Here is a 26,470-nt window from a genome sequence, read left to right as displayed (position 1 = left end):
CCCAGAGGGCATTCACCGGCTCCGGGAGGCGCGGGACTGGGCACGGCCGTAGGGCAGAGCTATGGGGCGGAGCCTGGGGGCGTGGCTTGTTGCTACATGGGCGTGGCTTGTCGCTACATGGGCGTGGTTTGTCGCTACATGGGCGTGGTCTTCTGCCTCGCCTACGCAGAGTAGGCTCTGCCGCCTCGTGGGCGGAGTCTGTCGCTTTGTGGGCGGGGTCTACCGGCGTGGGGCGGGGCCTGCAGCCGCCTGCGCCTGCGCACTGCGGAGCGCTGTCCACGCGTGTGTCCGCCATGTCGCCGCGGAACGGTCGCCGCACCGGAGCGCATCGGGCGCATTCGCTGGCCCGGCAGTTGAAAACCAAACGGCGCCGCCGAGACCTGGACGAGATCCACAAGGATCTGCAGCCTGAGAACGCCGCCCGGCTGCTGCGGCAGGAGCTTGACCCCGACCTGCCGGGCTGTGCCCAGTTCTACTGCCTGCATTGCGCGTGCGTGGGCCGCGTCCTGCACCGGGGTGGGGGTCCCGGTTACGGGGGGTGACCCTGAGGGGGGCTGGTCCCGGGAGGGAGGTCCTGGCCCCTGGCGGGGGGGGGCTTGTCCTGGTCCCAGGGGGCCCCTAGGGGAGGGGGGGAGCTTGTCACGGTGCTTGGGGGTCCCTGCCCCCTGGGGGGGTTGTTCTGATCCCGGGAGGGCGTCCCTGGACCCTGGGGGGGGGTTGTCATGGTCCCTGGACCCTGGGGTGGGGGGTCTCTGACCCCTGGAGGCCTCATCCTGGTCCTGGGATGGATTCTGGCTTCTGGGGGGAGCTTGTTCTGGTCTCAGGGGGGACCCTGGCCCTTGGGGGACTGGCCCCAGGGGTATGGGGGGACCCTGCCCCCTCAGTAGGGCTCTCCTCAGCCCCGATCCCATCTTGGGGGCCCCCTGACCTCTGGCCTTTTATTCCCGCCCCCCCCCAGGCGCTACTTCGTGGACCTGACCAGCATGAAGGAGCATTTCAGGTCCAAGGTGCACAAGAAGAGGTAAGGGGGGGCCCGAGCGGGACCCCGAGCAGGCTGCGGCCCCCTGCCCCGACCCCTTCGGGGTGAGGGGGGTGCCAGTGTCAGTTCAGGGCCAGTCTCGTTTTGAGGAGCTGGGGTAGAAGGCTTCACCCTCCTCTCCGCCTTCCCCGCAGGCTGAAGCAGCTGCGAGAGGCACCGTACACGCAGGAGGAGGCAGAGCGTGCCGCCGGGATGGGCTCCTACATCCCCCCGAAGAAGGTGGAAGTGCAGACCCAGCCCCTCGAGGAAGTCATCGAGATGGAGGCGTCCAGCTGAGCGTGGACTTGCGGGGCCGGGCGGCTCCGTAACGGCGTTTTTGTCCTCAACTTTGCGAGAAAAACACGCCCCGGCGCAGCCTGCCAGCAAGCGAACGCACCGCTCCTCCGGGCAGCCCTCCTCGCCAGAGCGCTAACGAGGAGTGCTAATGAGGAGAAGGAGCCAGCGAGACCCCGGGTGCCCTCGCTGTGTGTCCCCCTTCTCGGGGAAGGGACGAGCCGCTTGTTCCCTTAGCGCTGGCGTGACTGTACGCTCATCTTTCTGCTTTTTGAGCAGTTTTAGGCCTCTCGCCTTGGGTCAGAGGTTGAGCCTGGTGAGTCGCCCATTAAAATATGTCACCCAACAGGCCGGCGGTGTTGAGAGCTGTCTGTGAGCGTGACCCAGGCCCTGGATGGAGGGCAACGTCTCAGTGTTGTGTTCTTCCCCAGTGCTCCAAGGGGAATATTGCCAGCGTCCGTGCCAGCCCGGAGGAGCGGCCTTGTCCTGGTGCTCCTGCCCTGGCGGGGTGGTAAAGCTCCCTCTGTCCTCCAGGCAGGGGGTTGCCAGCCTACCGGTAGCAGATACGGGGCTGCTTTTTGGGGGAATATGTGCTTGAATGGGCTCTTCGTCAAGAACTTGAGTTTGTAACAAGCAGCTGCTTGTGCCGGCCCTGTGCCTTTGGGCTCGGTGTCCCCCAGGCAGGGACATTTTTAGGCTCCTGTCCCCTAAAACCCAACGCCTGTAAGTGATTTCATCTTCCTGGAGGGCTGGGGCTGCGTGTGGCGTGATCCAGCCTCCCCCTGTCACATCCACCAGCGTGATGCTGCTGTGACCAGCTGGTGATGGTGACCCTGCCTGGCTCGGGGGACTTTGTGTGACAATGCCACCGCCCGCTGCTGCAAATTCCTGCAGAGTGGATCTGGCAGATGGAGCCCTGGCAGCAAAACCCTCAGGCCAGAGGTTCATCCCTCCTGCTGAGCCAGGAATGGGACGCTGGGCTGGAGCAGCAGAAAGGCAGCAGGACAACGCAGCTGTGCTCGCAGGAAAGGGTTTATTTCCGTGCAGCCTGCCCGGATTTGTCCCCCCTGCCCCAGCGAGATGGAGGCGACTAAATCTAACTGTTAGCATCTCATGAGGGGCAGGTCCGTGCTGCAGCTCCACACCGGTTCAGTGGGCGCGAGGGCACCGGGAAGGTTGCAGACCCCATCCCAGCGGGATGTGCCTGCCCCGGGGACACGTCGCTGACTCTGTCACCCCATCTTCTCCCCCACCTCCCCCCCACTTTTGTTGCAGAGCCTGATCTGGTCCCAGCCATCCCTGGCACGTTACCTAACGGCGCTCAGTGCTGACCTCCTTTTGCAGGGCCAGGCTGGCTGCGGCCGCAGCACGGTCCCTGCGGGGATGGGGGGGCTACGTGGCTGCTAGTGGGGTGCAAGGGGCCCCCCCGGACCCCTCTGCTTAGTGGGGGAGATGATGATGGACACGGTACCCAACTCCACCATCCGTCTGTCTGTCCGTTCAGCTTTTGGTCTTGTGGCCAGCTCCTGGTGTCTCGCAGTGGCCCGGTCGGGGGCTCAGCCAGCAGCTCTGGAGCCAGGAGGCGGCTTCTCCGTTCATCCCGGTTGTTCAACCGGCTCCCAAAAGCATGGAGAGATGGGGGACAGACGGGCGTACCCCGGCCGCGGGGCATCGCACTGCCCAGGCGCGGAGGGAAGGGCTGGATGTGGCGCAGATCAGCCGGAAAGGATCCGCATCCGGCAGCTCTGCTCGGGGGGGGGCCAGCGGGTGGAGGGGGACCCCAGCACCCCCCTGGGGACAGGTCCCATGGCCCCGATGGCCCCCTCCTCACAGGTCCGGGGGGGCCTTGCTGGGGCCGGCCATCCTCCGGGCGCTGTAGAAGGAGAGGCAGAGCCCGGCGGCTGCCAGCAGCAGGGCCAGGGGGGTCAGCAGCCGTCCCCCTGGCTCGGCCCCCCGCCCCGCCGCCAGCTGCATCTGCAGGGGGAGAGAGGAGAGGAGAAGGGAGCGCTGCGAGACCCTGAGCCCCAAACCCCCTGGGGATAGGGACGGGGGACCCGCAGCCGTGCCCTGAAGTCCCCATCACGCCTGGCTGGGATGTAAGGGTGAGGGGGGCGGCTTTGTGACCCCTCCAGGGCATCCAGGGGTGCTTTTGGGGTGCCCCGTGCAGCGCTTGCAGGGCTCCACCAGCACCACCCTCGCTCCTAGCCCGGAGCCAGGATACGGCCAGGCACGGCTCCTGCAGCCAGCAGGCCGGGTAGGCAGCATGGGCAGGGTTTCAGGGGGTCTTCACGCGCTCCCCCCCACCCCGCTCACCCCTTACCTGGAGCAGACGGAAGTATCCCGGGGTTAAGCGTCTCGGGCGGATAATCATGGTGCAGCAGGATCGGGCCCTGGGGGTCAACAGCAGCAGCAGCGAGGTTGGGTCCCCCCACCCCGGGACCCCCACCCCGCTCACTGCGAGGGGGTCTGTGTCTGTCACCCGCCTGCTGGCCCCGCAGCCCCCTCGGAAAAGGGCGGCACGCACCCGGCGAGCGCCGAGCAGCTGTCAGCCGCGATCAGCGCCCGCTGCTCCCCCAAGCGCACACGCCGGGGCGGGGGGAGACGGGCGCCGAGGTGTTGTCGGGGCGGGGGGGGGGGGGGCCCAGCGCCAGCCCAGGGCAGATTTGGGGGAGCGGGAGAACCAGGCTCGGCAGGGGCAGCCCCTCCGCAGGCCTGTGCTTGGGTTGCCCCCCTGCCTCAGTTTCCCCACCTGTGAAGGAGGGGGTGGGAATTGTGCCTGTGGGGGGGGGTGACCTCCCCAAAATCCCGAGGTGGTGGGAAGGGGGCAGAGCAGGGGGTCCCCCCAGGCTTTCCTGGGGTTCTGTGGGGCCAAATCTCATGTCCACAGGGGACCTGGCTGCTGGGGGACACCCGCTAGTGTCATGAGTTCTGTTGGGACTCAGCCCTCGCTGTGCGCAGCGGTTGGGGAGGGGACACCTCATCTCACAGCTGAGGGGAAACTGAGGCCGGGGGGGGGGGGGGCTCCCTGGGCTGGTGCCGTATCCCCGGGCTGGTGCCGTATCCCCAGGCAGGTGCTGTATCCCCAGGGAATTTCAGCAGCCATGCGTCACCGTCCGGCCGGTGACTCACCAGGGCGCGTCACAGGGCCTCACCCCATGAGGTTGTACTGGGCTGTACTGGGCCGTACTGGGCGGGCAGCCCCGGGCGCGGCGGGAGGCCATGGTGGGCGGCACACGGGCGTGCCAATGGGGCCGCCCGTCCCTGGCGCAGGTGAGCAGCCGCTCCCGCCACCGGTTCCGGCCTGGCCGCCATGGAGCCCGTGGGTGCCTGGGGCCCCGTGCAAGCGGCCGCCTGGCTCCGAGGTGAGGCCTCCCCCCCCGCCCCCGTGTCCCGGCTGCCCCCCACCTTGTGGAGACCCCGCTGCCAACCCTGGGGTGGGAGTCTGGAGTGGCTTGTCCCCCGTTTAGGGACACGCAGGTGGCATGGTGTGGCTGAGGGGGTGGCAGCCCTTTCCCGACCCTCACCCCTCGTCCCTGGGGGGATCGGTCCCTGGATCCGGTTGGGGGTAGGGTGGGGGTCTGGCCATGCCCGCCATCTGGGCTGAGACCGGGCGAACTCGTTGCACGCAGAGTGCCCTCCCTGCAGGCAGGCGTCACCCCCACGCCCCAGGGAGGGGGGTTCACCCAGTGAGAGGCGAGTGGGGACACTGGCAGGGGGGTGCTGTGCCCCCCGCGGTGTTCGGCCGGCACTATGGGCAGGGCTTTGGGCAGGGCTGGACGCGGTGGTGCAGGGGTACCCCTTCGAGGCCTGGGGGCTGGCGGGGCCCGACCTGCTGGGGCTGTCGGCGGGGGCCCTGGAGGCGCTGGGCGTGTGGCGCCTGGGGCACCAGGAGCTGCTGCTGGAGGCCGTGGAGCAGCTCCGCGCCCTGGTGAGTGCCGGCACCCATGGGTGCTGCAGGGATCCCATGGCGGGAGGGGGGATGTGGGGGCACCCTGGGCTGGGTGGAGGGGGGATGCTGGGGCACCCTGGGCTGGATGGGGGGTTTGGGGGGGGGGAGGCATGGGGGCACCCTGGGCTGGAGCGGGAGGATGCGGGGGCACCCTGAGCTGGGTGGAGGTGGGATTTGGGGGCACCCTGAGCTGGGTGAAGGTGGGGATGTGGAGGCACCCCGGAGATCCCCGCTGCCCTCATGTCCTCCGGTGGCCGTGTGTCCCCCCCCCCCCAGGACACGGGGCTGGCGAGCACCAGCCTGCGGATGCTGACGGAGAGGCTGCGGGAGCTGGCACAGGGCATCCAGGGCCTGGTGCTGGGGGGGCCGCCGGCGGGGGCTGCCCCCCAGCCACCCCCCCTCGCCCTCCTGGCCCGAGTCGTCGACCTGGTCGGGGCTGCCAAGGGGCTCTTCTCCTGGCTCAACAGGTCCGGGGTGGGTGGGGGCACCCGTGGGTGCTGGGTGCCCCCTGAACCTGGGGCTGAGCTCTCTGCCCCCCTCTCCCCCCCCCGCAGGTACCTCTTCTCCACCCTCAACGACTTTTCGGCCAGCAGGGACATTGTCCTGCTCTGCACCCAGCTGGCGGAGACGCTGGAGGCGGTGGGTGCCCAGGGTGGCCACGCTGCCCCGAGGCCACGGTGATGGGCACGGTGTTGGGCGGGAAGCCAGCTGTCCACTCTCCTGTCCCCCACAGCTCTGCCTGCTGTAGCACGGGGGGCTAGAGCTGGGGTGAGGGGGGATGTGGTACAGGGGGAGTTCCCCAGGGGGTCCCTCCGGCTGGAACCGAGGGGGAGCTGAACCATCCTGTCCCGCTCAGCCCCGTCTTGTCCCCCCAGGACTGCCCCGCGGCCGAGAGGGACGGCCGGATCCTGTGGATCGTAAGTGCTGGGTGAGGAGAGGGTGGCAGGCACGGGGGACCCAGTGCTGCCAGGGCCCCCCCCTCGGGCCCCCCCTCAGCCCCCCGCTGTCACCCGCAGTGCCAGCACATCGTGGGCATCTGCGAGAGCATCGTGGGCTGCACCCCCCCGGCGCTGCTGGACTGCAGGGCTGTGCTGCAGCGTGTAGGGCTGGCACTGCCCCCCGGCCCGCGGGGCAGCCCCCTGAGGTCCCCCAACACTCCGACGCTGCCGTCTGGCCTGTGGGGGAGCCCCCCAAAATCTCCTGACACCCCGACGCTGCCCCCCAGCCTGTGGGGGAGCCCCCCGATGTCCCCTGACACCCCGACGCTGCCCTCTGAGCCCCTGGGGAGCTCCCTGCTGCTCCCCACCACCCCGCTGGTGAGTCCCCGGTGACCCTACTACCCCAGAACCCCCCTGACACCCCCTGCACCCCACTCACACCTCCCTCCCATCTCCCCCAGGGCCTTGAGATCACCTCCACCAGTTCCTGCCTGCACTTCGTGTCCGCAGCCACCTCAGAGGTGAGTGGGGGGCCATCTCCCCAGGTCTGTCACTTCCCCCCTCGCCACCCTGTCCCCCAATCACCCCCTTTTCGTGCCTGCTGTGGGGAATACCACCCACCCCAACTGCAACATGTCCGGCTGGATCCTGCGAGCCTCTTAGGAGCCTAATCCCCCCCCCCCCAACCCAGAGCTGGGGGTGGCTGCCTGCTGCTGAGACCGTGCAACTCATCTCATGAGTGAGCACAGCCTGGGCCCTGGTGGGAGCCCCCCTCTGCTCCCCGATCCCACTTGTGGCTCCAGCTGGTGCTGCACAAGGTCAGGCTGCAGGTTAATGTTTACCCCCACACCCCCCCCGAGTCCTCCCCCCCTGCCACCCCGGTTCTCCCCAGCCGGGAGAGCTCCTGAGCGCGGATCAGCTGGGGGGGCTGGGCACCCCACTCCCACCCTGCCTCTGCCCCAGGCCCTGGCTGCCCACGGGGGCCGTATCCTGCCTGGAGATGAGATCGTGCAGGTCAATGAGCAGGTCGTGGTGAGTTGGGGGGGACGGGGGCTCGGCTTTGGCCAGGGAGCCCCCGGCATGGCGGGGAGGCTGCAGGGCTGGGGGGATTTGGGGACATGGGACGTGCAGCTGGGAGGATTTGGTGGGGGGACGCGGGAGCTGTGATCTGCAGAATGCAGGAGCTATGGCTGAGAAAGTTCTGGGGGATGCAGGAGCCACTGCTGGGGGGGTTTGGGGGATGTGGGAGCTGCAGCAGGACAGGACCTGGGGGGTGCAGCAGCCGGGGGCGGGGGGGGGGATGCGGGAGCCGCTGCAGAGGAGGATCTGGGGGACATGGGGGCTGTGGCTGGGGAAATGTGCAGGACACAGGAGCCACGGCCGAAGAGATACGGGGGGGGGGGGGGGGGGTCTGTGGCCAGGGAGGATGTGGGGAACACAGGAGCTGCAGCCAGGGAGCGTTTTGGGGATGTGGGTGCCGTGGGGCTGGGAGGGGACACGGGGCTGGGCAGCCGTGGGGCTGGGGCCACGTCCCACGCCTCACCAGGGGGTGTGCAGGTGGGTTGGACACGTGTCAACCTGGCGAAGAAGCTGCTGGAGAAGGCGAGCGGGGTGACTCTGGTGCTGAAGAAGATCCCCCTCGATCTGCCCGGATCGCCCACCTCTCCCAGGCAGCAGGTGAGTGATTCCAGTGCTCCCAGTACAACCCCAGTGCCACACTGGGCTGTGCTGGGAACTAGGCAAGGATGCTTGGAGCCGGGCATCTTCCACCATGTTGGTGGCCCCTGAAGTGCTGGGGGACCATGGTGGGATGTGGGCTGGTCCTGACGCTCCATCCACAGCTCCCGGGAGCCTTTTCGGATGCTGCAGATCCCCCCGGGGCCAAGAACAGCGAGTGCCCAGGCAGCCCCGTGTCCCTGACCTCCAGGTGAGCCCCAACCCTGTGCCCTGACACCCCAACACCCTCAGCCCAGCCAGTGGAGGCATTTGGGTGCACCCGAGGCCCCTTCCCAGCTCTTTCGGGGAGAGAGGTGCCAGCAGCTGCCTGCAAGCGGCCCAGGAAGCTGCCAGTAGTCTTAAGGAACAAAAAAAAAGACGACTGTGTTTGTAATTCATTCACTTGGTAACGTTTTAATGGGGTTGAAACTATATTTAGACATGACCCTTCTCCTCTCCCGGAATGGAAAGGCGTGCGCAGAGCCGGTGGCAGCACAGGCGAGCTGGGCAGGAGCCGTTGGGCTGGACTCAGACCCCACGGGGAAACACAGAGGCCGGCGGAGCCGGTGCTGAGCCACCGCTGCCACGTCGCCTCCAGTCCCGCTCCTCCTTGGGCAGGGAGAACCGCCGGTGCCCGAGCGAGCGCAGGGCCAGCCAGAGCCCGATAGCGGGACCCCCGTGGCGGTTCAAGGGGGTTTTTGGCTCAGGGATCCCTTCTCCCCCTCAGCGCTGCTGCTGACTTGGACTCGGGGCCAGACTCGGCGCCAGACGTCGTCACCGACGAAGAGGACAGAGAGGACGAGTGGGACTTGAGGCTGCTCGGGGCGGACGTGGAGGAGCTGCCGGGGCTGCCTGGCCACGGTAGGAGGGGAGCAGAGGGGGTGTCTGAGGACGGGGCTGTTTCTCCCCCGGGATGGGAGGCTGCAGCCACGGTCTGTGTTTGCAGGTACGGAGGAGGAGGCTGCGTGGGATGGTGGCACCCCACTGGGCACCACGAGCTCCCCGGGCACCCTTGCTGCCGCCGGATCCCGCACCGCGGAGCTCAGTCCCACGGCAGTCCCCGCCGCAGGGGCTGGGGGCGTAGAGCCTGGCCAGCTCCCTGGAGAGGTGAGAGCTGGTGGGAGAGGAGTGCCGAGCCCCGGGGGGACACGCTGGACTTCATGTCCCACCTGAGCCGGGAGGCAAAACGTCCGTGCTGGGGTGGGATCCCCTCTGAGCTCGCTGCTGCGGGGGTGTGCCAGCTGGGGGGGTTCCCTAAGGAGCTGTGGGTGCTGCTGGGGGGGGGGGCTCAACTCATGCTGTGCTGCCCTCGCCCCCCTGCATCATCCCTCACTGCTCATCTCTGTCTCCCTGTCCAGGGCAGCCCCCAGACGGGACGCAGATCAAAAGGTGAGAGGGACCCTGCCGGGGCTGGGGCAAATGGGTTTGGGGGCCCTCCTGGGCTCTCCCCCCGCTCCTTCTTCCCTGCTCTTGACCTCCCCTTCCAACGCTGCGGCCGGCAGGAGTGGCGACCAGGCTGAGCCGTCGGCGGGTCTCGTGCCGGGACCTGGGCCGGGTGGACTGCGATGGCTGGCTCTTGAAGAAGAAGGACCACGTGGGCTTCATGGCTCAGAAGTGGAAGCGGTGCTGGTTTGTGCTGAAGGGCCACACGCTCTACTGGTACCACCACCCCAATGTGAGTGGGGACGCCGGGTGTCCTCAGTCCCCACCTGGGGCAGCCAAGGCAGGCAGTGAACGCGGCTGTTTCTCCCTCACAGGATGAGAAGGCTGCAGGTCTCATCAACGTGGCCACCTACGACCTGGAAAGCACGAGGGAGCAGAAGAAGAAATAGTGAGTGGGGTCTGTCTCACCGTGGACCTCCCAGCTGGCGATGGAGGGGAGGATGCTGTCCCGAGGGCTCTGGGTACCACCTGCACATCCCTGCGGTGATGGTGGGGTCCCCACAGGGCTGGCGGGGTCTCTGCAGTGCTGGCAGGACCAGCTGCCATGCAATACGGGAGCCCACGCTCTGAGCAAGATGTGCATTGCGCTACCGGTGTTATCGGGGCCTGGGCTGGGTCGGGACGGGTGGGCTGCGGCGCAGGGGAGGCTGCGCGGGGGCTCGGGGCTGGCTCTGGTGTTGGGTAGCCCCAGCAGCGAAGGCTTGTCCTCCTCCAGTGTGTTCCAGCTCTCCCATCAGAAGTACAAGCCCTTCGTCTTTGCCGCAGAAACGCTGGCTGATTTGAGCATGTGAGTAACGCATCAACCAGCAACACCCCGCGCCGGTCCCACCACACCGGGCTGGCCGTGACCCTCTGTCTGTCCGTCCATCCTTCCTTTCCCCAGGTGGGTCAGTCACCTGGTGACAGCCAAAACGAAGTACGCGCTGGCCCACCAGTCAGTCCCAGACAGGGAGGAAGGTAACGGGCCCTTCCCGGGGTGGGAGATGGGGTTGGTTCCCCTGTGGGAGATTGGGACCCCATGGGGAGCTGCAGTTCCCAGTGGGGCAGCCGTGGCTGGTGCTACGGCCCCTGCATGGCACCACTGGGAGCTTTGCCCATGATTTGGGGACAATATGAGAAAGGGTCCCTGAGGGGAGGGCTGGGGGGGGCAGCCCGGGGCTTCCCGCTCCCTCTGCTCCCACCGTTCTCCCCCCGTGGCCTCCAGACTGCTACAGCGAGACAGAAGCTGAGGACCCCGACGACGAGTCCCCCAGGCACGGATGCGACTCGGTGAGTGGCCCTAGGGGACATCCCGGGGAGGGGACAGAGGATCCTCGTCTCACCTCCCGCCCGTCTCTCCCTCAGTCAAAGAAGAGGCTGCAAAACGCCCCGGAGAAAGCCCAGCTCTTCCTGGCCGGTGGCGAGCCCAGCAGTGCAGCCAGCAGCCCCCAGGGCAGCCCCCGGCCCTGCTCACCCATGGGTAGGTGCTGGGGGGGGGGGGGTGACATCTGTCACCCTGCCACCTTGTATGCACCCCTTAATTGAAGTTAGGGCCACCTTTTTGGATGTGTGCATGCTGGGGAGGGGGGGGTAACTTGCGTTGGTTTGTATTTGAGTGCGAACCATGTGGTGTCTCAGGATGCTCTTGGGGCAGCCCCATGGGGTTTGGGGGCTGCCCTCCTGCTATGGTGCCCCCCTCTCCTCACCCAGACCCCGCCAGGGAGGATCTCGAGTGCCTGATGCAGTGCCTGAAGCAGGGGGGGGTGTCCCTCATCGGGCGGCAGCGGTTCCTGACGCAGGAGCAGTGCCACAAGTCCTTCATCCGGCGCAACAAGAACCCCCACATCAACGAGAAGGTGCACACAGTGCGAGCCCTGCAGAGCACGCTCAAGGTGGGAGCCGGCAGCCCCCTGACCCCCCTCCCCAAAGCCCCCTGCCCAAGCGCAGCCACCCCAAAACATGCCCTTCCTCTTGGCAGGCGAAGCTGGCAGAGCTGCAGGCCCTGGAGCAGCTGCTCAGCGACACCGCGCTCACCTCCGAGAAGTTCACGTGCTGGAAGGAAGAGCACCAGGAGCTGTACCAGGAGCTGCGGGAGTGGTGGGCAGGGCAGCAGGGTCAGGACCCCGATGGGGGGCTCGGAGCCAAGCACAACCCCCCCGAAGAGGCGGCTGAACCCTGACACCCCACCGGGACTTCTCTGGCACGAATCGTTGCCGATAAAAATCACGGTGCTGTGGAAGCAGAGCTGGGGGCACGGGGATATCAGTGATATCGATGATATCAATGACACTTTTGAAGGCTTAGCCCTCAGCGTGGACTTGCCACAGGACAAGTGTTTTTTGCTACATCCCCCCTCCCTGGGGCAGGACGTCGCAGTGACAGTCTTGCTTTTTTCGAGGACGTTTTGCCTTGGCTGCGCGTTAGCAACGGGGGGCTTTTTCCTGGAGGAAGGTGCTCCCACCATGCACACCGGTGCGGTGCCGCCAGCCAGCCCGGTCAGGGTCTCTTCTACTGTACATAAAACTGTGTCGAGGAGGGCTGATTGTGCCGCGGTTTTTCTTGGGGCTGAAATGTCCCTGCGGCGACAGCCACGTGCCACCATCTTCAAGGGGTTGTGGCAGCTCGCTGTGCCCTGCTCTCCTCTCCCCGTGGGCTGCACCAGCCCGGCTCAGGGGCAAAGGCACCCACCACCCACGGGGGGGGGTGGCTGGGGTGCTCTGGGGGTTTGCACAGCTCACAAGGGGCAAGGGGAGAGTGCAGGGCAGGAGGGGGAAGGAGATGTAGTCAGCCTGGAAATGGTGGAATCCTGCTCCTCCCTGTGCCACCCAGCCCCTTACAGACAGATGTGCTACAGCTGGGTATGGGGATGCTCTTTATTTGGCTGCAGAGGCTAACCTGCCTAAAGATTAAGGCACAATCAAGTAACAGGCAAGAAAGTATCGACACCAGCTTGCTTTTAAGTGAAAAATTACCGATAAGGAGGTAAGATGGGGAATGGACCCACCTCTTCCACCCGGTGAGAGTCCAAGGGGCGTCCAGGGGTGCAGGACAGCCGCGGCGGGAGGCTGAGGAGCTGCCGTCACCCCACAGCGAGCGGCACTGTCCCATGACGCTCACGGCAGGAACCAGTCTGTCCCAGCGCCTCAATAATCCACCTCGTAAGGGGCAGCAGCCGGCCCCGCAACAAACCCCCTCTTCCTGCAGAAGCTGGTGGCCAGGCAGACACCAGCCAGCACCTCTGCCCCTCCGCCGCTCCAGCCCAGGTAGAGACACGTTCCCAGGCGGAAGCGGTCTGCCGGGGGGGTCTGCGGGCTGGCCAAGTCCTGTAGCACCCGATGAGCCACGTAGGAAACGGCACCCAGGTACACGGCACCCGCCAGCATCAGCAGGAGCCCGGCAGCGACCACCAGGTTGGGGCGCGGCGAGGGGGCCCACCACCGTGCCCCCAGCATGGCCAGGGCGTACGCCAGGGCCCCCAGCAGCACCGAGCCCACAGCGGCCGCTCTCAGCACCTGCACGGGCCAGAAACAGGCCGTGTCCTCCGGGAGGGCGAGACAGGCTGGGCCCAGCTGGGCGAGCTCCTCCACGCAGCTCTCCCAGAGGCCATCGCTGAAGAAGAGGTCAGGGGGGTAGCCGGGCCGCTCGGGCAGCTCCCGCCACCGTGGGGTGGCCGTGGCCGCCAACAGCAGCACCCAGCCCACGGGGGCCAGCGCCAGACCCCACACCAGGGAGACGGTCCCCATTGCCGGTGAGGCCCCGCTGCCGCTGCTCCAGCCGGGGCTGGCCCTGCCTGCGGAGCCGGGGAGGGAAGGTGACCCTGCACCGCACGGGAGGAGCCCTGACGCGGCCGGGCATAACGAAGGGCCAGGCAGCACCGCGGCCTCTCTGCTGACCTCTCCGGCCGAGCGGGCACAGGGGCGTGAAGGGGCTGAGCTGGGGGCGGCTGCCCGGCCTCGCCCCTCAGCCTGGCGGTCTGGGGTGGCTGGGGGTTCCCTGGGGAGGCCCTGAGGGGACGGTGCAGCCTGTGCGGACGGAGGGGGTGAGGGAACGCGCGGTAACGGTGGGGCCGGGGCCGGGCCCGCTGCCCCCTACTGCCCTCACACACCGCCCGGCTCAGCACTGCGCAGGCGCAGGTAAGCGGCCAGTGCCGTTCTTTCAAGCCCCGCCCTACGGGTGGCGGCTGCGGACAGTTTTCCTCCGCCAGAAGCCGTCGTTCCCTTCATGAAACTGCGGGGAGGGGATCAACGTTCCAGTGAACCAATGAGAGATGGGAAGGTGCGGGGACGGCGCGTCCGATAGGCTGCAGGGTAGGGAAGGGCGGGCGGGGTTCTGCCCTCTTCCCTTTGCCACGCCCCCTTCCCCGCGGCTCTAACGGTCGCGGCGCGCGGGGCAGCGCGAGCGCCGCGGCGGAGTGAGGTGAGGGGGTCGGGCCCGCCCGGGAGCCGTCCTGCCGCTGGGCCTCGGGGCGGGCTCCGGCGTGGGGCAGCACCCCTCCCTGTGCTTCCCTCCTCCGTGAAACTGTCCCTCCTCCTCCATCCCGGGCAGCTCGGCGGCCCCCTGCACCTCAGGGACCGGTTCCCCCTCCCCTAGGGACCAGCCGTCTCCTCCTCCTCCTCCTCCCCCCCTCAGGGACAGGCCCCTCGGGGTCAGGCTGCGCCTTCCGGGCGGGTGGTTCCCCCCAACCCGCTGGGGTCAACCGTCTTCCCCTCCCTCTACCCAAGCCACTTTTCTCCTCATTCCTTTACAGGGGCTGTTCCCCCCCCGCCCCCGGCTTCACATCACTCCACGTACCCGCCAAAATCTCCCCCCTCCATCAGGTAAAGCGCTGCTCCCCCTGTCTTCGTGACCCACTGCTCCCCTTCCTTTTTCTCCTTCGTTTTTGCTTATTTTGCACATGTCCCTTCCCACCCCCTCTGCGGGGTCTGCCTGGTGGTGTGGGTGCTCTCTGGGGGCGGTGTGTGTTTGTGAGGATGGTGCTGGGGGAGGTGGGAATGCTTTGGTTGGTTTGTTTATTTTATTTCAAGACCGCACGCTGGAATTTTCCTGTTATAACTGCCTGACTGTAGTGCTGGAGACTGGGATTTGAACTCAGGAATTTCTGAAACATACCTAAATTAAACATAATAAGCACTATGTTTAGCTAGCAGTGTTCTATTTCTTTGCTGTCTCAGGAAAATGCTATTTCTGATTCATTATCTACCCTATTGTGTTCCCAATGTCTATTCTATATTGCAAAATCTGTGTGTATATAGATGTTTTCTAAGAATTAATGGTTTCTCTTTGAATCAGTTAAGCAAAATCTGTAAGAGGTGGTAGTCGAGAATTTAGTGTTTGAGTGGCGGAGAGGAGAGAGGCCTTGAATTTCCACGGTGAAGCCTGAGAGCTGTAAATTACACTCACATCATCAGAGGCAGGAAATTCACTGCCTGAAGTACTCAGATAAGCAGATAAATTAAACCAAAGCTCTGGATAGATAATGATTGCTGTTTATGGAACAGCAATGCTAAGTTTTGAATGACTGCATTTCTACATGTAGTTGCTCAGTGACCTCTACAGAGGGCAGAAATGAATTTGTTTGGAGTTAAGACTTTTTAAAGGGAAATTTTGAGTCTCTGTAGACATAAAGCCAGCGTGTAGCTACCATGGTGACTGATGCTCTATAAATAGCCATGATGGGGATAACACATGCCCCGGTTGAAAGGCACTGCTGAGCTGCTGCATACCTGGAGAATGTTGCAAACAGGAACTCTCCTCATTTCTCAGGCATGAAGAAAAGCTACAATAACTGCAAGGGTTTTTTAAAGTATTGTCTATGCTGCAGGAATGAAATGGAGATGCTAATTAAATATAAAATACTGTGTTACTCTGAATGAAAAGTAGCTGATGTGTATGTACCCATCACTTTGTTAGTGGGATCAGGGTTTGGTTTATGCTGATTTAAAATATGATTTTTATTTATTGCCTTGTAGTTCACTGGATAGATAAGATGGCTGCTCTTGAGAAACATCCAGACCTGAGGCTCCAGCAGAACAATCCATCAGGTAAGGACAGTCCTTTCTTTAAAGCCCTGCTGCTGTCGGATCCTGTTTCAGTCTTTCTGAGGAGACATGTGGCCCTGAGAAGAGTTCTTTACCAAAAGCTTTTTATTAAAAAAAGCAATGTCTTATTCCTGCAAAATAAAACAATTGCATGGCTATACAAGGGTAGAGAATCATTTGATAATGAACCTGTGTCTTGAGTGATAACTGATAAATCAGGAACAGTTCATGCAAAAATGTATCTTTAACAGTATTGCTGTGTGCCAACATTGCTGCTGCTCTTTTTAGTTGGAGAGCATCGTCTGGGTGTAATACCACAAAACTTGTGATATTACAATGAGAATCTAATTTACTGCTTTTGCATTCTGACTTCCATAACAAGATTGATTTTCAGTCTCCTGTTGATATTATTTGACTTCCCTATGCTTGCTGCCATTTCCTTTCGCACAGGAGATTTCTTTAGCAACAATACGGGGAGTCAAGCAAGGATCAGTTTGGGTTTTGGTAGCATGGGTAATTAGATATGACTTAATTAGGTGTATTAAAAAGCTTTTCAGTTGGCTAAAACATAAATATCCCTGGCTTTTTCCCTCCAGATCCCAGCACCAGTCAGAAGAGTCATTTCTTGGAGACTGACTGGAAAACGCCTATGTTGTCTGCGAAGTTCCAGAGCCGTGTCAGTCGCTGTTCAAGCGTGGCTGACAGCGGGGATGGGGGCATTGGGACCTCCTGCTCAGACAGCACAGAAGGTGATGCTCAGCATGGCATCACACAGTAACAGCCAAATACTTTTAAGTTTTTGTACAAGACTGACAAGCATTAAATAGCTTGATGTTATTGAACCTTAGAATATAAAACTTGGGGAGAGCAGAATCTGTAATGATGTTTGGAGACTATTTCTGAACCAGTGCCTCAGTAAACAGATATGCTGCCAAAAAGATAACAGCGAAGGGACTTGCTGTTTCTCTAAGCTAGTTATCTTGTAACTGTAATAACCATTTTTACCTGACTAAAAAAGCCACTTTGGTGATTTTCTGGTTCATAGTGACCTACAGGTGATTTATCAGCAAGTCTGTTGCATGATTTTTTTTTTTTAAAGAAATAATTTATAGGTGTTTCTAGAGACTTCAGGTCAGCGTGTTTTCATCCGTGCTTTCATCCATGAAAGTGACATAAACCACTATTGATTCACTGATTCTTCTTTCAGCAGCGAGGACGTTTGTGGTGTTCTTTAAAACAACGCACTACACGTGTTCATGTGTTTCCCAAGCTGCCCTGAGCCTTCTGAATGAACTATAGATCTTAATAATGTGTGAGTTGAAATGAAGGCTTTATAAAAAGTCTGGCTTGTAGAAATATTGCTAGAGTGCATGTTTAAGTGGCCCACCTAGCCCCTCTGAGGATAACAAAACATCCAGTTGCACACTGAGGGCAGGGGAGATAACAACGGCCGTTTCAGGAAATTGCCCTTCTGAATGTTTTTAATGTTGCAGCCTTGTTTGTAAGAGCTGAGGCTGAATCGCGGCACTGACAGCTGGCCGAAGCACGCTGACTTTCAGGTCAGTACATTAGTCAGAAATGTTGTTGTGACGACCCCTAGCACACTCAAGGAACCGATTGCAGCATCCACGTGTGGTGTGCTGGTCAGAGAACTCGAGTTCCTGATAGCAATACTGAGGTATAAATTTAGGAGCTGTAAAAGGAAATTGTACTACAGTCTCTTCTGTTTGCCAAGGTGAATGTGCTCGTGACTGCTTGGTAGCATGGTGTTCTCTGGAGTTCCTGGGCACAGCCAAGTAATGGCTAAGAGATTTTCCCCCCCTCCTGCTCATTTTTGAGGAGAGGGTCTTGTACCTTTATTGTGATAGTTTTCCTGCAATTTGATGATGGTCTTTGCAGAATCTGGTTTCGGTCCTATTCAAACTGTAACCTTTATTCCGTCTTGTAACAACACTTTGAGGTTACAAACAGGTGGAAGGGTGACCTTGCAGTCCTGTTGTTGGATTAAAGAAACATCATATGGGGATGGGCCTTTAGCCAAAACTTGTGAAGAAAACAAGTTTGTGTATCTGGAAGAAACCTGGAATTACTGCAATACACAATGTATTAGGACGAGGAATGGGAACAGGCGCTCCACTGTTTGTCTCTCTCAGCTCTTACTGTTGCTGTATTGAAATCTGAGAGTTGCTAAGAATAACCCTGTATTTCCATGTAGCCAGGTTTGGTGCCCGTCTGACAGGACAGGCTCACGTTGGGGTGCGTGTGCTGAACTCTATCTCATTTCCTGTGGCAATAAGGCGAGAGCCATTCCTCTAGCCTCTAGAAAAAGCTCTTTTGCTGCAGCGTCCTGGAGGAGTTCGAAGGTCAACTGCTTGGTGATCTAGTGTTCAGCTATGTTTGAAGCTCATCATGGGCTTAGTGAAGGCTCCAGTTAGCTTTGGTTACGGTTCAGAGTCGCTGAGCTGTGGGACGGGCAGAACAGAATCAAGGTCTCAGTGTTCAGCTGAGTAAGTTTCAGCCTTTTTATTCAATTTAAAGGACTTGATTTCTAAGTCTATAGAAAGATAACCTTATTGATTTAAGATTATACTAGACTAGCTTAAAACCAAGGGATTAAAAATGTGTACTGAACTAAATTTGGATTCTCCCTGTGCTTTACGGTGGTAGGAAAATGTCAGCAGGCTTCTGAAATTTTTAGTGAGGGGGAACATGGATGTGCCTTAATCTTGCTGCTGCTGCTTAGGAGGATATGTTTAGGGGGAATAAAATTGGTTTTTAAAATTCTTTTCGAAAGTTGTTCAGCAGAGGAGTGGCTGAATATTTTCAGGATTGTAATCAAAGCATTGCTCTTCTTCTTTCCCTAGACTTTTGCAATTCCAGTAACGGTTCCTCATTCCAGCCCATCAAAACCCAAGTGACCATCCCAACAGCCCATGTTATGCCTTCTACATTGGGTGCCTCACCCTCCAAGCTGTGCTCTGCAGGAGACCAGAGCTGTTCGCAGAGTACTTCAAAAACTGCTATGCCAGGATCTGTTTCTGAACATGCAGGGCTCATGAGAAATGGAGACGTTAATGCCGGGAAGTCTTCTCAGGTGCCACCCAGGGATCTCTTGCGTCTCTACAGGACTTCAGGGGAAAATGGTTTTGAGCAATCCTGGCATCCTGTTTCTGATCACATGAGAACAGAAGATACTTGGAAGTTTGACACCCCCACCATTGAGCGCACCTTTAACCAGTCTCTCTTTCTGGATAGTTTGTGTGCTGACCCTCTCCACAGGCTCCAGAAGTTCAATCCAAACTCTGGGACAGCTGAGGCAGGAAAGAACCATTATAAGGTGCTGCCAGAGAGTAAGCAAGCGGCAGGGGCTAACGGAGCCTGTGAGCCCCAGGATGGAACGTGGCCGAGCGGGAGCAGACTGATGCCAACGGGACTCCAGGCCAACAGTTTCTTTTCGAAACCTATAGCTTCTTCATCTCGAGCATGGATGCAAGAAGCCTGCTCGCTACATCCGCATGAGAGGGTCTGCGAGCTCAGTGCTTGGAAAGAACAGCTGGAGAAAGTGCGATTGCAAATAGAGCAAATGCAGGTAGGGAGCTGCTTCTGTGAATGTATGAGTTTGAAACCCTTCCTGTCTCTTTAGTGGTGAATCGTTGTCCCAGACTTAAGGGGGGAAATGTCTCATGCTTCTCCCTGTCTTACACTGAAAGTCTCCTAATGATCTGTTTTTACAACATGTGGTGTCACGAGTATCATTTGACATGCTGCTTATGTAGAGTGGCCCTGTATTATGTTACAGCACTGCACAATGGTTCAGATGAAGAGGTGAAATATCCTGTCTGCTAGAAACTGCAAAGAAAAAACATGCCAAGTTGTTCCTAATAGTTTCTAGAATAATTCCAAAAAAGTCTGTTTCCTAGCTCTAGATAAAAAAAGATGCATAAAACTAACTGCAGTTTATTAGGTGAAAACAGTTTGTTTATCACCTCCCACCAGCTGTACCCTAATGGAGACAAATTGTTTCCAGCAAGCTAGCGCAGTGATCTAAAATTATTTGTTAATCTCCAGTTGTGCTTGGGCAAAGTTACTCGTTCTTGGACATTGACAGAGACTGAAATAGCTATGTCCTGGCATGCAGATGAGCGCACAGTGTGCAAAATAGCTCTAGCAATGTTGCAATTACCTCTGTGGAGCACAAACCGCTCCCTCCTCATTTTGTCTCCTCTTTCAGTTACAAAATGGAGGTGCCTGCCACCATCCCTCGATGTATTCTCCTTCGCTGCCTACACCTGATCCAGCCCAGTGGATCAATATCCTGAACTCCAATGAAAACCTCCTCAAGGAGAAAGAGCTTCTCATTGACAGGTGAGAGTTTGATAACTGATGTGTAACCAGGACTCCAGTGCCTTTCCTTTTGGAAAGGGAGGGTTTTGGAAGTACCAAGGAAAGTTTGTATCTCGGGGTCCCTTTTACCCCATTGAGGTATTATTTTAAATTTGTTCTTTGTGACTTTGGGCTGGCAAACAACAGATCTCATACCTAACGCTAGTGGTCCATAAGCTTTTCAAAAAAGTAAATCCTAATGAAAACTACCTTCAGCATTTGGACTGTAAATACTTTTTCTGATTGGCCATTTTGAGTCCTCTGTCTCTTCATCTTACTCATAAGCTCCACAGCCAAGCTGGATCCTCCAAAGCATGCAAGGCTTGTGTGTTTTATGTATAATAATTGCTCGGGGGGGAGGCTTTGAAGGGAGGGGAGGGAAGAAAAGTTAATACCAATTGTAAAAAAAAAAAAAAAAAAAAAAAAAATTGAAATGGATATCTTTCAGATTATTTCTCTGCAGGTCAGTTCTGAGTTGCAGAGTTGTCTTTCTGTTCTGCTTGTCACTGTATGGAACATTAGAGTTGTGGTGGCACTGTTGTATTGCTCTCTACTACCACTGAAAACAAGGCGTATGTTTGAGAACAGTCTGTTACCTGTATTGTTGGTTTTGGTGGGTTTTTTAACAGACAAAGACAACACATATCCCAGTTGGAGCAGAAAGTTCGGGAAAGTGAACTGCAGGTTCACAGTGCCCTGCTTGGCTGTCCAGCACCCTACGGAGATGTCTACATGTTGAGAATGCAGGTAATTGCGTGCAACAGGGTGTCAGTAAGAAATATGTATTGAATCCGATGGACCTACCAGGTCTCATTAGGTGTTTCCTGAGTAGGTGGGCTATGCAGAGTAAAATTATCCTTTGTATGAGGTACCCATTACTTCTCATCTCTGAGATCTTCTGTGACTTGATATTTTGAGCCCTGAAGTACTATGGTTTATTTAGAAGCTGTGCTAGTGATGCAAACGCCTGACAGCACTGACAAGTGCTATTTCAGGTACTGCAGTACATAAGATGGGCTGAATGATGTTTGGGAATTAGGAGGGCTGAGAACACAGCTCTGAGACAGCACAGCTGCTTAGTGCCAGTTTGTAACTAACCAAATTCATAGGCTGCCTCTGTTTGCAGGAGCTGCAGCGGGAGAACACGTTTCTTCGAGCACAGTTCACAGAGAAGACTGAATCCCTCAGTAAGGAAAAGATCGAGTTGGAAAAAAAACTGGCTGCTGCAGAGGTGGATGCAAAGCTGATCCGGGAGTCACTGAAGGAAACGATGCAGAAACATGCAGAGGAATTAAAGAAACAGGAAGAAAGGGTATGATCCCATTGCTCTAGAGATGGGAAGGTGTTTTTCTTCGAGAAGCTAAAAGTCAATGTAGTGCCTATGTGAGTTTTCTGTGGCAGTGTGTTAGTGCGGGTATTTTCTGATCTCCTTGTAGACTACTTTGGTTTATAAGCAAAAGCCCTTCCTCCTGAAGTTAAGAGTATTTCAGTACCTTCTCTTTTAACCAGAGAAGAAGCCTGTCTTTAGCTAAGAGAGCCGAAATGCTGCTGAGTTAAGGTGATCTTGTATTTTGGTGTTGTGCCGTACAGAAAGGTAAATGAGTGAGCTTACAGAGGACTGAAGAATGGACAAGAAAGTATATAAACTAAACTTGTATATAACTATCTGTGCAGGTAAAGGGAAGAGACAAACACATTAATAACCTTAAAAAGAAATGCCAGAAGGAATCTGAACAAAACAGAGAGAGACAACAGAGAATCGAGACCCTGGAACGATACCTGGCTGATCTGCCAACCCTTGAGGACCACCAGAAACAGAGCCAGAAGGTAAAACATCCTCTTTTGTTGTGATGGTACCTCTTCACATACTTGCTCAGGTGGCTTTTCTACAGTTGTAGATGATCCCCTGGGGCAGCTGCCCAGATAAAGTCATGGTCTGGTCATTCCTCTGGCGGAGGAATGTTCTGAGCTATAGCTGAGAATTGCCACAGAGGTAGTAAAAATCTGCCTTGCAAGTGTAGTTGAAACATGGTGTGTGTGGTGAAACCCCTGGGAGGTCTCTAGAGTCTTGTGATGGTCTTTGTTGCAGCTGAAGGAATCTGAACTGAAGAGTGCTGCTATGCAGGAAACAGTGCTGGCACTGGAAACAGAGCTTGGAGATGTCCGGGCTGCTTTCAGGGAGCAAGAGATGCAGCTAGAAACCCAAAAACACAAGGAGCTGGAGCTTCTTTCCACTGTGCGCAGGTAAACATCTGGAGGATTAGAATAAGTTTCATCTTAGCATTGAAGTAATCGCTGTACAAGAGCAGTCATAATTCAGCACAGCCACTGTCCCACCTGTCAGTACCAGGTTACCATGGATTTGTGGTGATTATCTGAGCGGTCACCAGAATGTCGTGTTCAAATTCTGCATGCCAGCAGGAGAGGGTGGGAGCAGAACCAGATGGCTGAAAGAAAGGGGGCCTCTGTTTTGTCACCTGGGTTAGTCTGTGTCCTCACATTGTTGCTCTCAACCATAACTCCTTGCAAAATGAAATTATGTAATCTGCAGTCGTTGCGTCTCTGCAAATGTGCCAATATCGCGGGTAGGGCTCCCTTCTTCACAGCCCTTGCAGTTTGCAAGCTGGGATGCAAACATGGGAACACTGACATCTGATACGAAAGTCATTCACTGCCTCATGTTGTTTAGTGAGGGGAAACGCCCTCAATAAAACTGGTGTTCCCATGGTGTTCTGCTAATTTCAGCCTGCAGGACAAGGTGCAGCAGTGTGTAAAGAATGCAGAGAGAGGACCCCCTGCACAGGATGGGGAGAGACAGAAAACAGAAAATGACTCTCTGAAGAAAGAATGCGACTCCCTCAGGAAGGTAACAGGCTGTCCTAACTGGGAATCACAAGTTTTTCCTTCCACTGAGTCATATTAGTCACTGAAACGAAATCAGGGACTTTTGCAGTCATAGGCAGTCACAATTGCACTGAAGCAGCAGTTCCTGGAATTCCAGACTGAGGGGTTTTAAAAGCTGTTCTTGGTGTGATAACTAGGCACTCCTGCAGTAACAGTGGAGAGAAGTTGCAGAATGTAGAAGAGGGGAGAGGAAAACCACAAGAATGCAACTTCTCCAGTCTTTTTTTAGCTGATCCTTCTAATGGTGCCTGTTATCAGGTGCCTTTCATCAGGGAATGTAAGTTCATTACTAACAGAGGCAGTGATTAAAGCCGTAAGTGGCTAGGAAAGAGGAGAGGGGATGTTACCCTACTGAAGAAGAAATTCTGGTGGTATTACTGAGTCTGTGCAGCCGGTTCTGATGCTTCTGCTTTTGATTCCAGATTGTGGACAAGCAGCAGAAGAAGATGGAGCAGTTGTCCTTGCAAGTGAAGGTGAGAGGTGACTGTGGAGGGACCTAGAACTTGAGAATCTGCTGTGAAGTGAGTTAGACTTACTACTTTCCCATGGTCTGTTCCAGAACCTGGAAGAACAGGTGGCCCAGGAAGAGGGGACAAGCCAAGCTCTGAAAGAGGAGGCGATGAGAAGAGAAAATGCACTGCAGCAGCTCCGGACCGCTGTGAAAGAGGTCAGAGCCAGAGTGTTTAGAGTGCCCAAGCATAGCAGTTGAATGAACAATGGATTGTCTCTTAGCAAGGCCCTTAATTTGCAGTCAGCAGCACAACTTCTCCTGCTTCCTGCTAGCCAGTTGTCCTGTCAGTGCTCTGAAAGGAGCTCTTCTTTGTGCAAAAGCAGGAGAAAGGCAGTTTCTGCCTCGGGAATTCAGCTGGGACTGTGGGTTGTGGTGGAGGATGCTGAGCTTGCCAGCTGGGGGCAGCAAGGCGGTGAGCAGGAGTCCAAACTCGACCACAGCCCTGGCTGAAGGGCAGGGCAGCGCCCTGCTCTCAAGCCTAAAGGAAGCCAAGCAGAATGGCAGCCCTTGAGGGGAAGGGATGGTCGGTGTTGGGGTGAGTGGTTGGTGCACAACCTCCTGGAAGCCTCTTTTTTTCTTTCTTTCTTTTGTGTTGCATCACGCCTCGGCAGGGATGGTGCACTGTCATGGGGTGCTTCCTATCTGAGCCAGAAAAGCCGAATGCTCACACCCTATAGGACTGAGACTCGCTCATCCAGCAAGAGTCTAGAGGGTTTGATGTAAACCTGCTGCTCCTGCCCTTGGTGCTCCCATCATCATCGAGCAGTTGCATTAAGTTGCTTTAAGTGTGCTAGTTCTGTACCAAGTTGACTGCTCATCTGCTGCATCCGTTTGTTCAGCTTTCAGTGCAGAACCAGGATCTCATTGAGAAGAACCTGACCCTTCAGGAACGACTCCGGCAGGCAGAGCTAACAACCCAGCCGCTGCCCGCGGAGACAGCCCGCCTCGCCCAGGAGTTGCATAGCGAGCTGGCCAGCTGTCTGCAGGATTTGCAGTCTGTCTACAGCATTGTCACTCAGAGGGCTCAGGGCAAGGATCCCAACCTCTCTCTGCTCCTGGGCATTCGTTGTAAGTATGCAGAGTGATGGCAGAGCAAACCCTTTGGTTCCTGTGCTGTGGCAGAAGTAAATAACTTGCATATAGCATGGAAGGTTCTCATCTTTCTGGGATTCTGAACCTTCTTTCTGTGGTTAGCTAGCTCTAAAGGTGCATGTTACAATAACTAAATGTTAAGTAGTACCTCTGTTGCAAATGTGTGTTTGGTTTTTCTGGCTCACTTGTAAATGTGTGTGATCCTTGGTCAGAATAGCATGTGAGGTAACTCCCTTCTCTGACTCCACAGCTGTGCAGTACTGTGCTAAGGAGAAGGACAACTTGCTAAGCCCTGATGGACTTGCAAAGAAACTGGTGGAGGTAAAACAGCTTCATAAAGAGGTGGAGGACTTAAGGACAGCAATATCTGACAGATATGCTCAGGACATGGGAGACAACTGCATCACCCAGTAAAGAAAGCTTCCCAAAGTAAGACAGGAAACGAAGACTTGAAACCCTCAGGAGACTAGAGCTCCTACAACTCAAAACCTATTCAGCACTTTACCATCCCTTTGCTTGGGTACAAGAAGTGTGACTTATCCAATCCATGAGGAATCAGGGGTTTGTTGACGGAAGCGTTTAGCTGCCGACTGGCTAACTGGAATCGTTTGGGGCTTCGGTGTCAGGCTTTGCAGTAGCTTTGATCTTGTGGAATGTGTTTATGCTGTGTTTGCTGGAGCTGGTGTGGTCTCTGATGCTGGGAGGTGAATTCTGAATTGCCTTCCAGGCATGTCAAATGCTGAACATGCAAATGTGACAGTTAAAACCATCACTAAAGGAAACGTATGCCCTGGTCTTTCTGATAAATTCTCTGCGCAGATCCTGTGTGACTAGTGAGACCAGAGGATTATCAGAGCGTTCAGGGGATATCTGTGAACTTTGCAGGCAAACAGGTGTGGCAGTTATACTACTGCTAATTACACCAAGGTGCTACAAGCTCCTCAGACACTGTGCGCACAGTTCTGGCTTGGATGCTTGCATAGCCATCCATGGAGCAAGACCTGCTTTGCTCAGGTAAATCCAACCAGAGCCTTTCAGTAGCCAACAGGAGCTGGGGCATAAAGCAACATTAAAAGACGACTCCGAAAAATGCTCCCCCTGGGCACTGTTACCCCAGAAGCCTTAAGCCTTTTATCCCCCCTGAAATAGCGCTCTGAGGGGGGGTATGATTCAGGCTGCAGAGGAAGTGGACTGATGCTGAAGTGCCTTAATGTGCTAGAGAAACCTCCCGTCCACACACTGCTTCATGCCTAATGCATCTGCTGGCAGGGTGAGGAACTGCTGGTTCTTGTAGTAGCCTGCACAGCCATCAGAAATGATCCTGGGGACCCTTAAATGTCTTGTAGCCCCTGCCAGAGCTGCAGAGAGCCTCTGCGCCCCCGGGGGACCCTGCTGCAGGTCAGTGGGGAGGCACCACTGCTTGGCTCTGCTTGATAAGGGAGAAAACCATTCTGGTCCTACCATGGCAGGATGGTACAGCTGGATCTGAGAGCTCTTCCTGATGCCTGCAAGGTGGTGACCACTTGGGTTTTGTCTCTGGGAGCTCCCTGTTCCTCTGCTAAATAATGGGATTTCTAAATAAATCAGTACAGGATGCAGTTCAGTTTCTCACAACTCCTTAACTTTAGTGGCAACTTTATTGAGTGCTTGCTTGTGACAAGGCTGTGGTGTTGAGGGTGGAGCTTGTTTGGTTTTCAGCTTAAGAGCAAGATAATAAGTCAGTTATATATCAGGGGAAAATACCACTGAAACTTCTGTTTGGTTGCTCTTGGTTCATGTTGGGGCTGCGAGCGCTAGGTTTGGGAGAAATGCTTTTGTTATTCCTTTGTGTTAAATTTTAAAGACCAAATCTGTTTTGTTTTTAGTGTTTGGCCACCATAGGTGATGGTGGCAACAAATTGGTTAGTTTGCTGTCCTGAGCTACCCCCTGCATGGTCTGGGGAGAGAGCACAGCAGTGTCTGCTGGGCAGCCAGCCGTCTGCCCTGTTCTTTCCACATCTGGTGTATTACATTTCTGGCTGTTTCTGTTCCCAGGCTGCTGATGCCATGTACTGAGTGAGCTAAATGTGGGCCAAGGCTATTTCTTGAAGTCATTTGTCCTGGCTGCTGGGAGCTCTCTAGGCATTGGGGTGCAGAGCAGCACCAGCTGTGCAAGTTGCTCTCTCCTGCAGGTTAGCAGGGTGCTGTTTAGCACCCATCCCCTTT

At 57.2% G+C, this 26,470-nt stretch overlaps 4 protein-coding genes across 9 annotated transcripts; 3 read left to right on the top strand and 1 right to left on the bottom strand.

The window, feature by feature from the left end:
* Positions 1-247: 247 nt before the first annotated feature.
* Positions 248-1,662, top strand: ZNF593 (zinc finger protein 593). The gene is made up of 3 exons (XM_054802470.1): positions 248-490; positions 959-1,021; positions 1,174-1,662. Exons 1-3 carry the CDS (start codon positions 294-296, stop codon positions 1,313-1,315), a joined length of 402 nt encoding a protein of 133 aa, XP_054658445.1. The 5' UTR covers positions 248-293; the 3' UTR covers positions 1,316-1,662.
* Positions 1,663-4,489: 2,827 nt separating this feature from the next.
* On the top strand, positions 4,490-11,874 carry CNKSR1 (connector enhancer of kinase suppressor of Ras 1). 3 transcript variants are annotated; one of them, XM_054802725.1, is made up of 21 exons: positions 4,490-4,674; positions 5,083-5,240; positions 5,538-5,728; positions 5,816-5,900; positions 6,137-6,178; positions 6,278-6,577; positions 6,661-6,720; positions 7,163-7,231; positions 7,757-7,876; positions 8,041-8,126; positions 8,643-8,776; positions 8,862-9,022; positions 9,274-9,304; positions 9,418-9,590; positions 9,673-9,746; positions 10,074-10,145; positions 10,242-10,315; positions 10,563-10,627; positions 10,703-10,817; positions 11,048-11,229; positions 11,316-11,874. In XM_054802725.1, the coding sequence occupies exons 1-21, from the start codon at positions 4,623-4,625 to the stop codon at positions 11,514-11,516; spliced, it is 2,445 nt and encodes an 814-aa protein (XP_054658700.1). In that variant the 5' UTR covers positions 4,490-4,622; the 3' UTR covers positions 11,517-11,874. The 3 variants fall into 3 exon arrangements, with proteins under 3 accessions (XP_054658700.1, XP_054658703.1, XP_054658702.1); XM_054802727.1 differs by having other exon boundaries at positions 4,543-4,582; XM_054802728.1 differs by lacking the exon at positions 5,083-5,240.
* Positions 11,875-12,480: 606 nt separating this feature from the next.
* LOC129195989 (claudin-19-like) lies at positions 12,481-13,080 on the bottom strand. Its single transcript, XM_054802752.1, has one exon. It carries the CDS (start codon positions 13,078-13,080, stop codon positions 12,481-12,483), a length of 600 nt encoding a protein of 199 aa, XP_054658727.1.
* Positions 13,081-13,706: 626 nt separating this feature from the next.
* On the top strand, positions 13,707-25,047 carry CEP85 (centrosomal protein 85). 4 transcript variants are annotated; one of them, XM_054802217.1, is made up of 15 exons: positions 13,707-13,753; positions 14,085-14,154; positions 15,307-15,378; positions 15,972-16,124; positions 18,240-18,964; positions 19,607-19,740; positions 20,388-20,505; positions 20,885-21,070; positions 21,433-21,585; positions 21,848-22,002; positions 22,504-22,624; positions 23,085-23,135; positions 23,222-23,329; positions 24,013-24,241; positions 24,516-25,047. In XM_054802217.1, the coding sequence occupies exons 3-15, from the start codon at positions 15,324-15,326 to the stop codon at positions 24,677-24,679; spliced, it is 2,352 nt and encodes a 783-aa protein (XP_054658192.1). In that variant the 5' UTR covers positions 13,707-13,753; positions 14,085-14,154; positions 15,307-15,323; the 3' UTR covers positions 24,680-25,047. The 4 variants fall into 4 exon arrangements, with proteins under 4 accessions (XP_054658192.1, XP_054658191.1, XP_054658193.1 ...); XM_054802216.1 differs by lacking the exons at positions 13,707-13,753; positions 14,085-14,154 and adding an exon at positions 15,047-15,224; XM_054802219.1 differs by lacking the exons at positions 13,707-13,753; positions 14,085-14,154; positions 15,307-15,378 and adding an exon at positions 16,869-16,934 and having other exon boundaries at positions 16,005-16,124.
* Positions 25,048-26,470: the final 1,423 nt, after the last annotated feature.

This window comes from Grus americana, chromosome 23 (genome assembly GCF_028858705.1).
Source record: "Grus americana isolate bGruAme1 chromosome 23, bGruAme1.mat, whole genome shotgun sequence".
NCBI lineage: Eukaryota > Metazoa > Chordata > Aves > Gruiformes > Gruidae > Grus > Grus americana.
This window is presented reverse-complemented; position numbering and strand designations above follow the sequence as displayed.

Excerpts from the sequence above, each read along its gene's own strand:
- LOC129195989 (XM_054802752.1), bottom strand. The coding sequence starts at position 13,080 with ATGGGGACCGTCTCCCTGGTGTGGGGTCTGGCGCTGGCCCCCGTGGGC.
- CEP85 (XM_054802216.1), top strand. Across the intron at positions 21,071-21,432 it reads TAAAGAAACAGGAAGAAAGG|GTAAAGGGAAGAGACAAACA; the intron begins GTATGATCCCAT and ends CTATCTGTGCAG. Across the intron at positions 24,242-24,515 it reads TCTGCTCCTGGGCATTCGTT|CTGTGCAGTACTGTGCTAAG; the intron begins GTAAGTATGCAG and ends CTGACTCCACAG.
- ZNF593 (XM_054802470.1), top strand. The coding sequence starts at position 294 with ATGTCGCCGCGGAACGGTCGCCGCACCGGAGCGCATCGGGCGCATTCG. Across the intron at positions 491-958 it reads TTCTACTGCCTGCATTGCGC|GCGCTACTTCGTGGACCTGA; the intron begins GTGCGTGGGCCG and ends GCCCCCCCCCAG. Across the intron at positions 1,022-1,173 it reads TCCAAGGTGCACAAGAAGAG|GCTGAAGCAGCTGCGAGAGG; the intron begins GTAAGGGGGGGC and ends CCTTCCCCGCAG.
- CNKSR1 (XM_054802725.1), top strand. The coding sequence starts at position 4,623 with ATGGAGCCCGTGGGTGCCTGGGGCCCCGTGCAAGCGGCCGCCTGGCTC. Across the intron at positions 8,777-8,861 it reads GCCGGGGCTGCCTGGCCACG|GTACGGAGGAGGAGGCTGCG; the intron begins GTAGGAGGGGAG and ends CTGTGTTTGCAG. Across the intron at positions 10,818-11,047 it reads CCGGCCCTGCTCACCCATGG|ACCCCGCCAGGGAGGATCTC; the intron begins GTAGGTGCTGGG and ends CTCCTCACCCAG.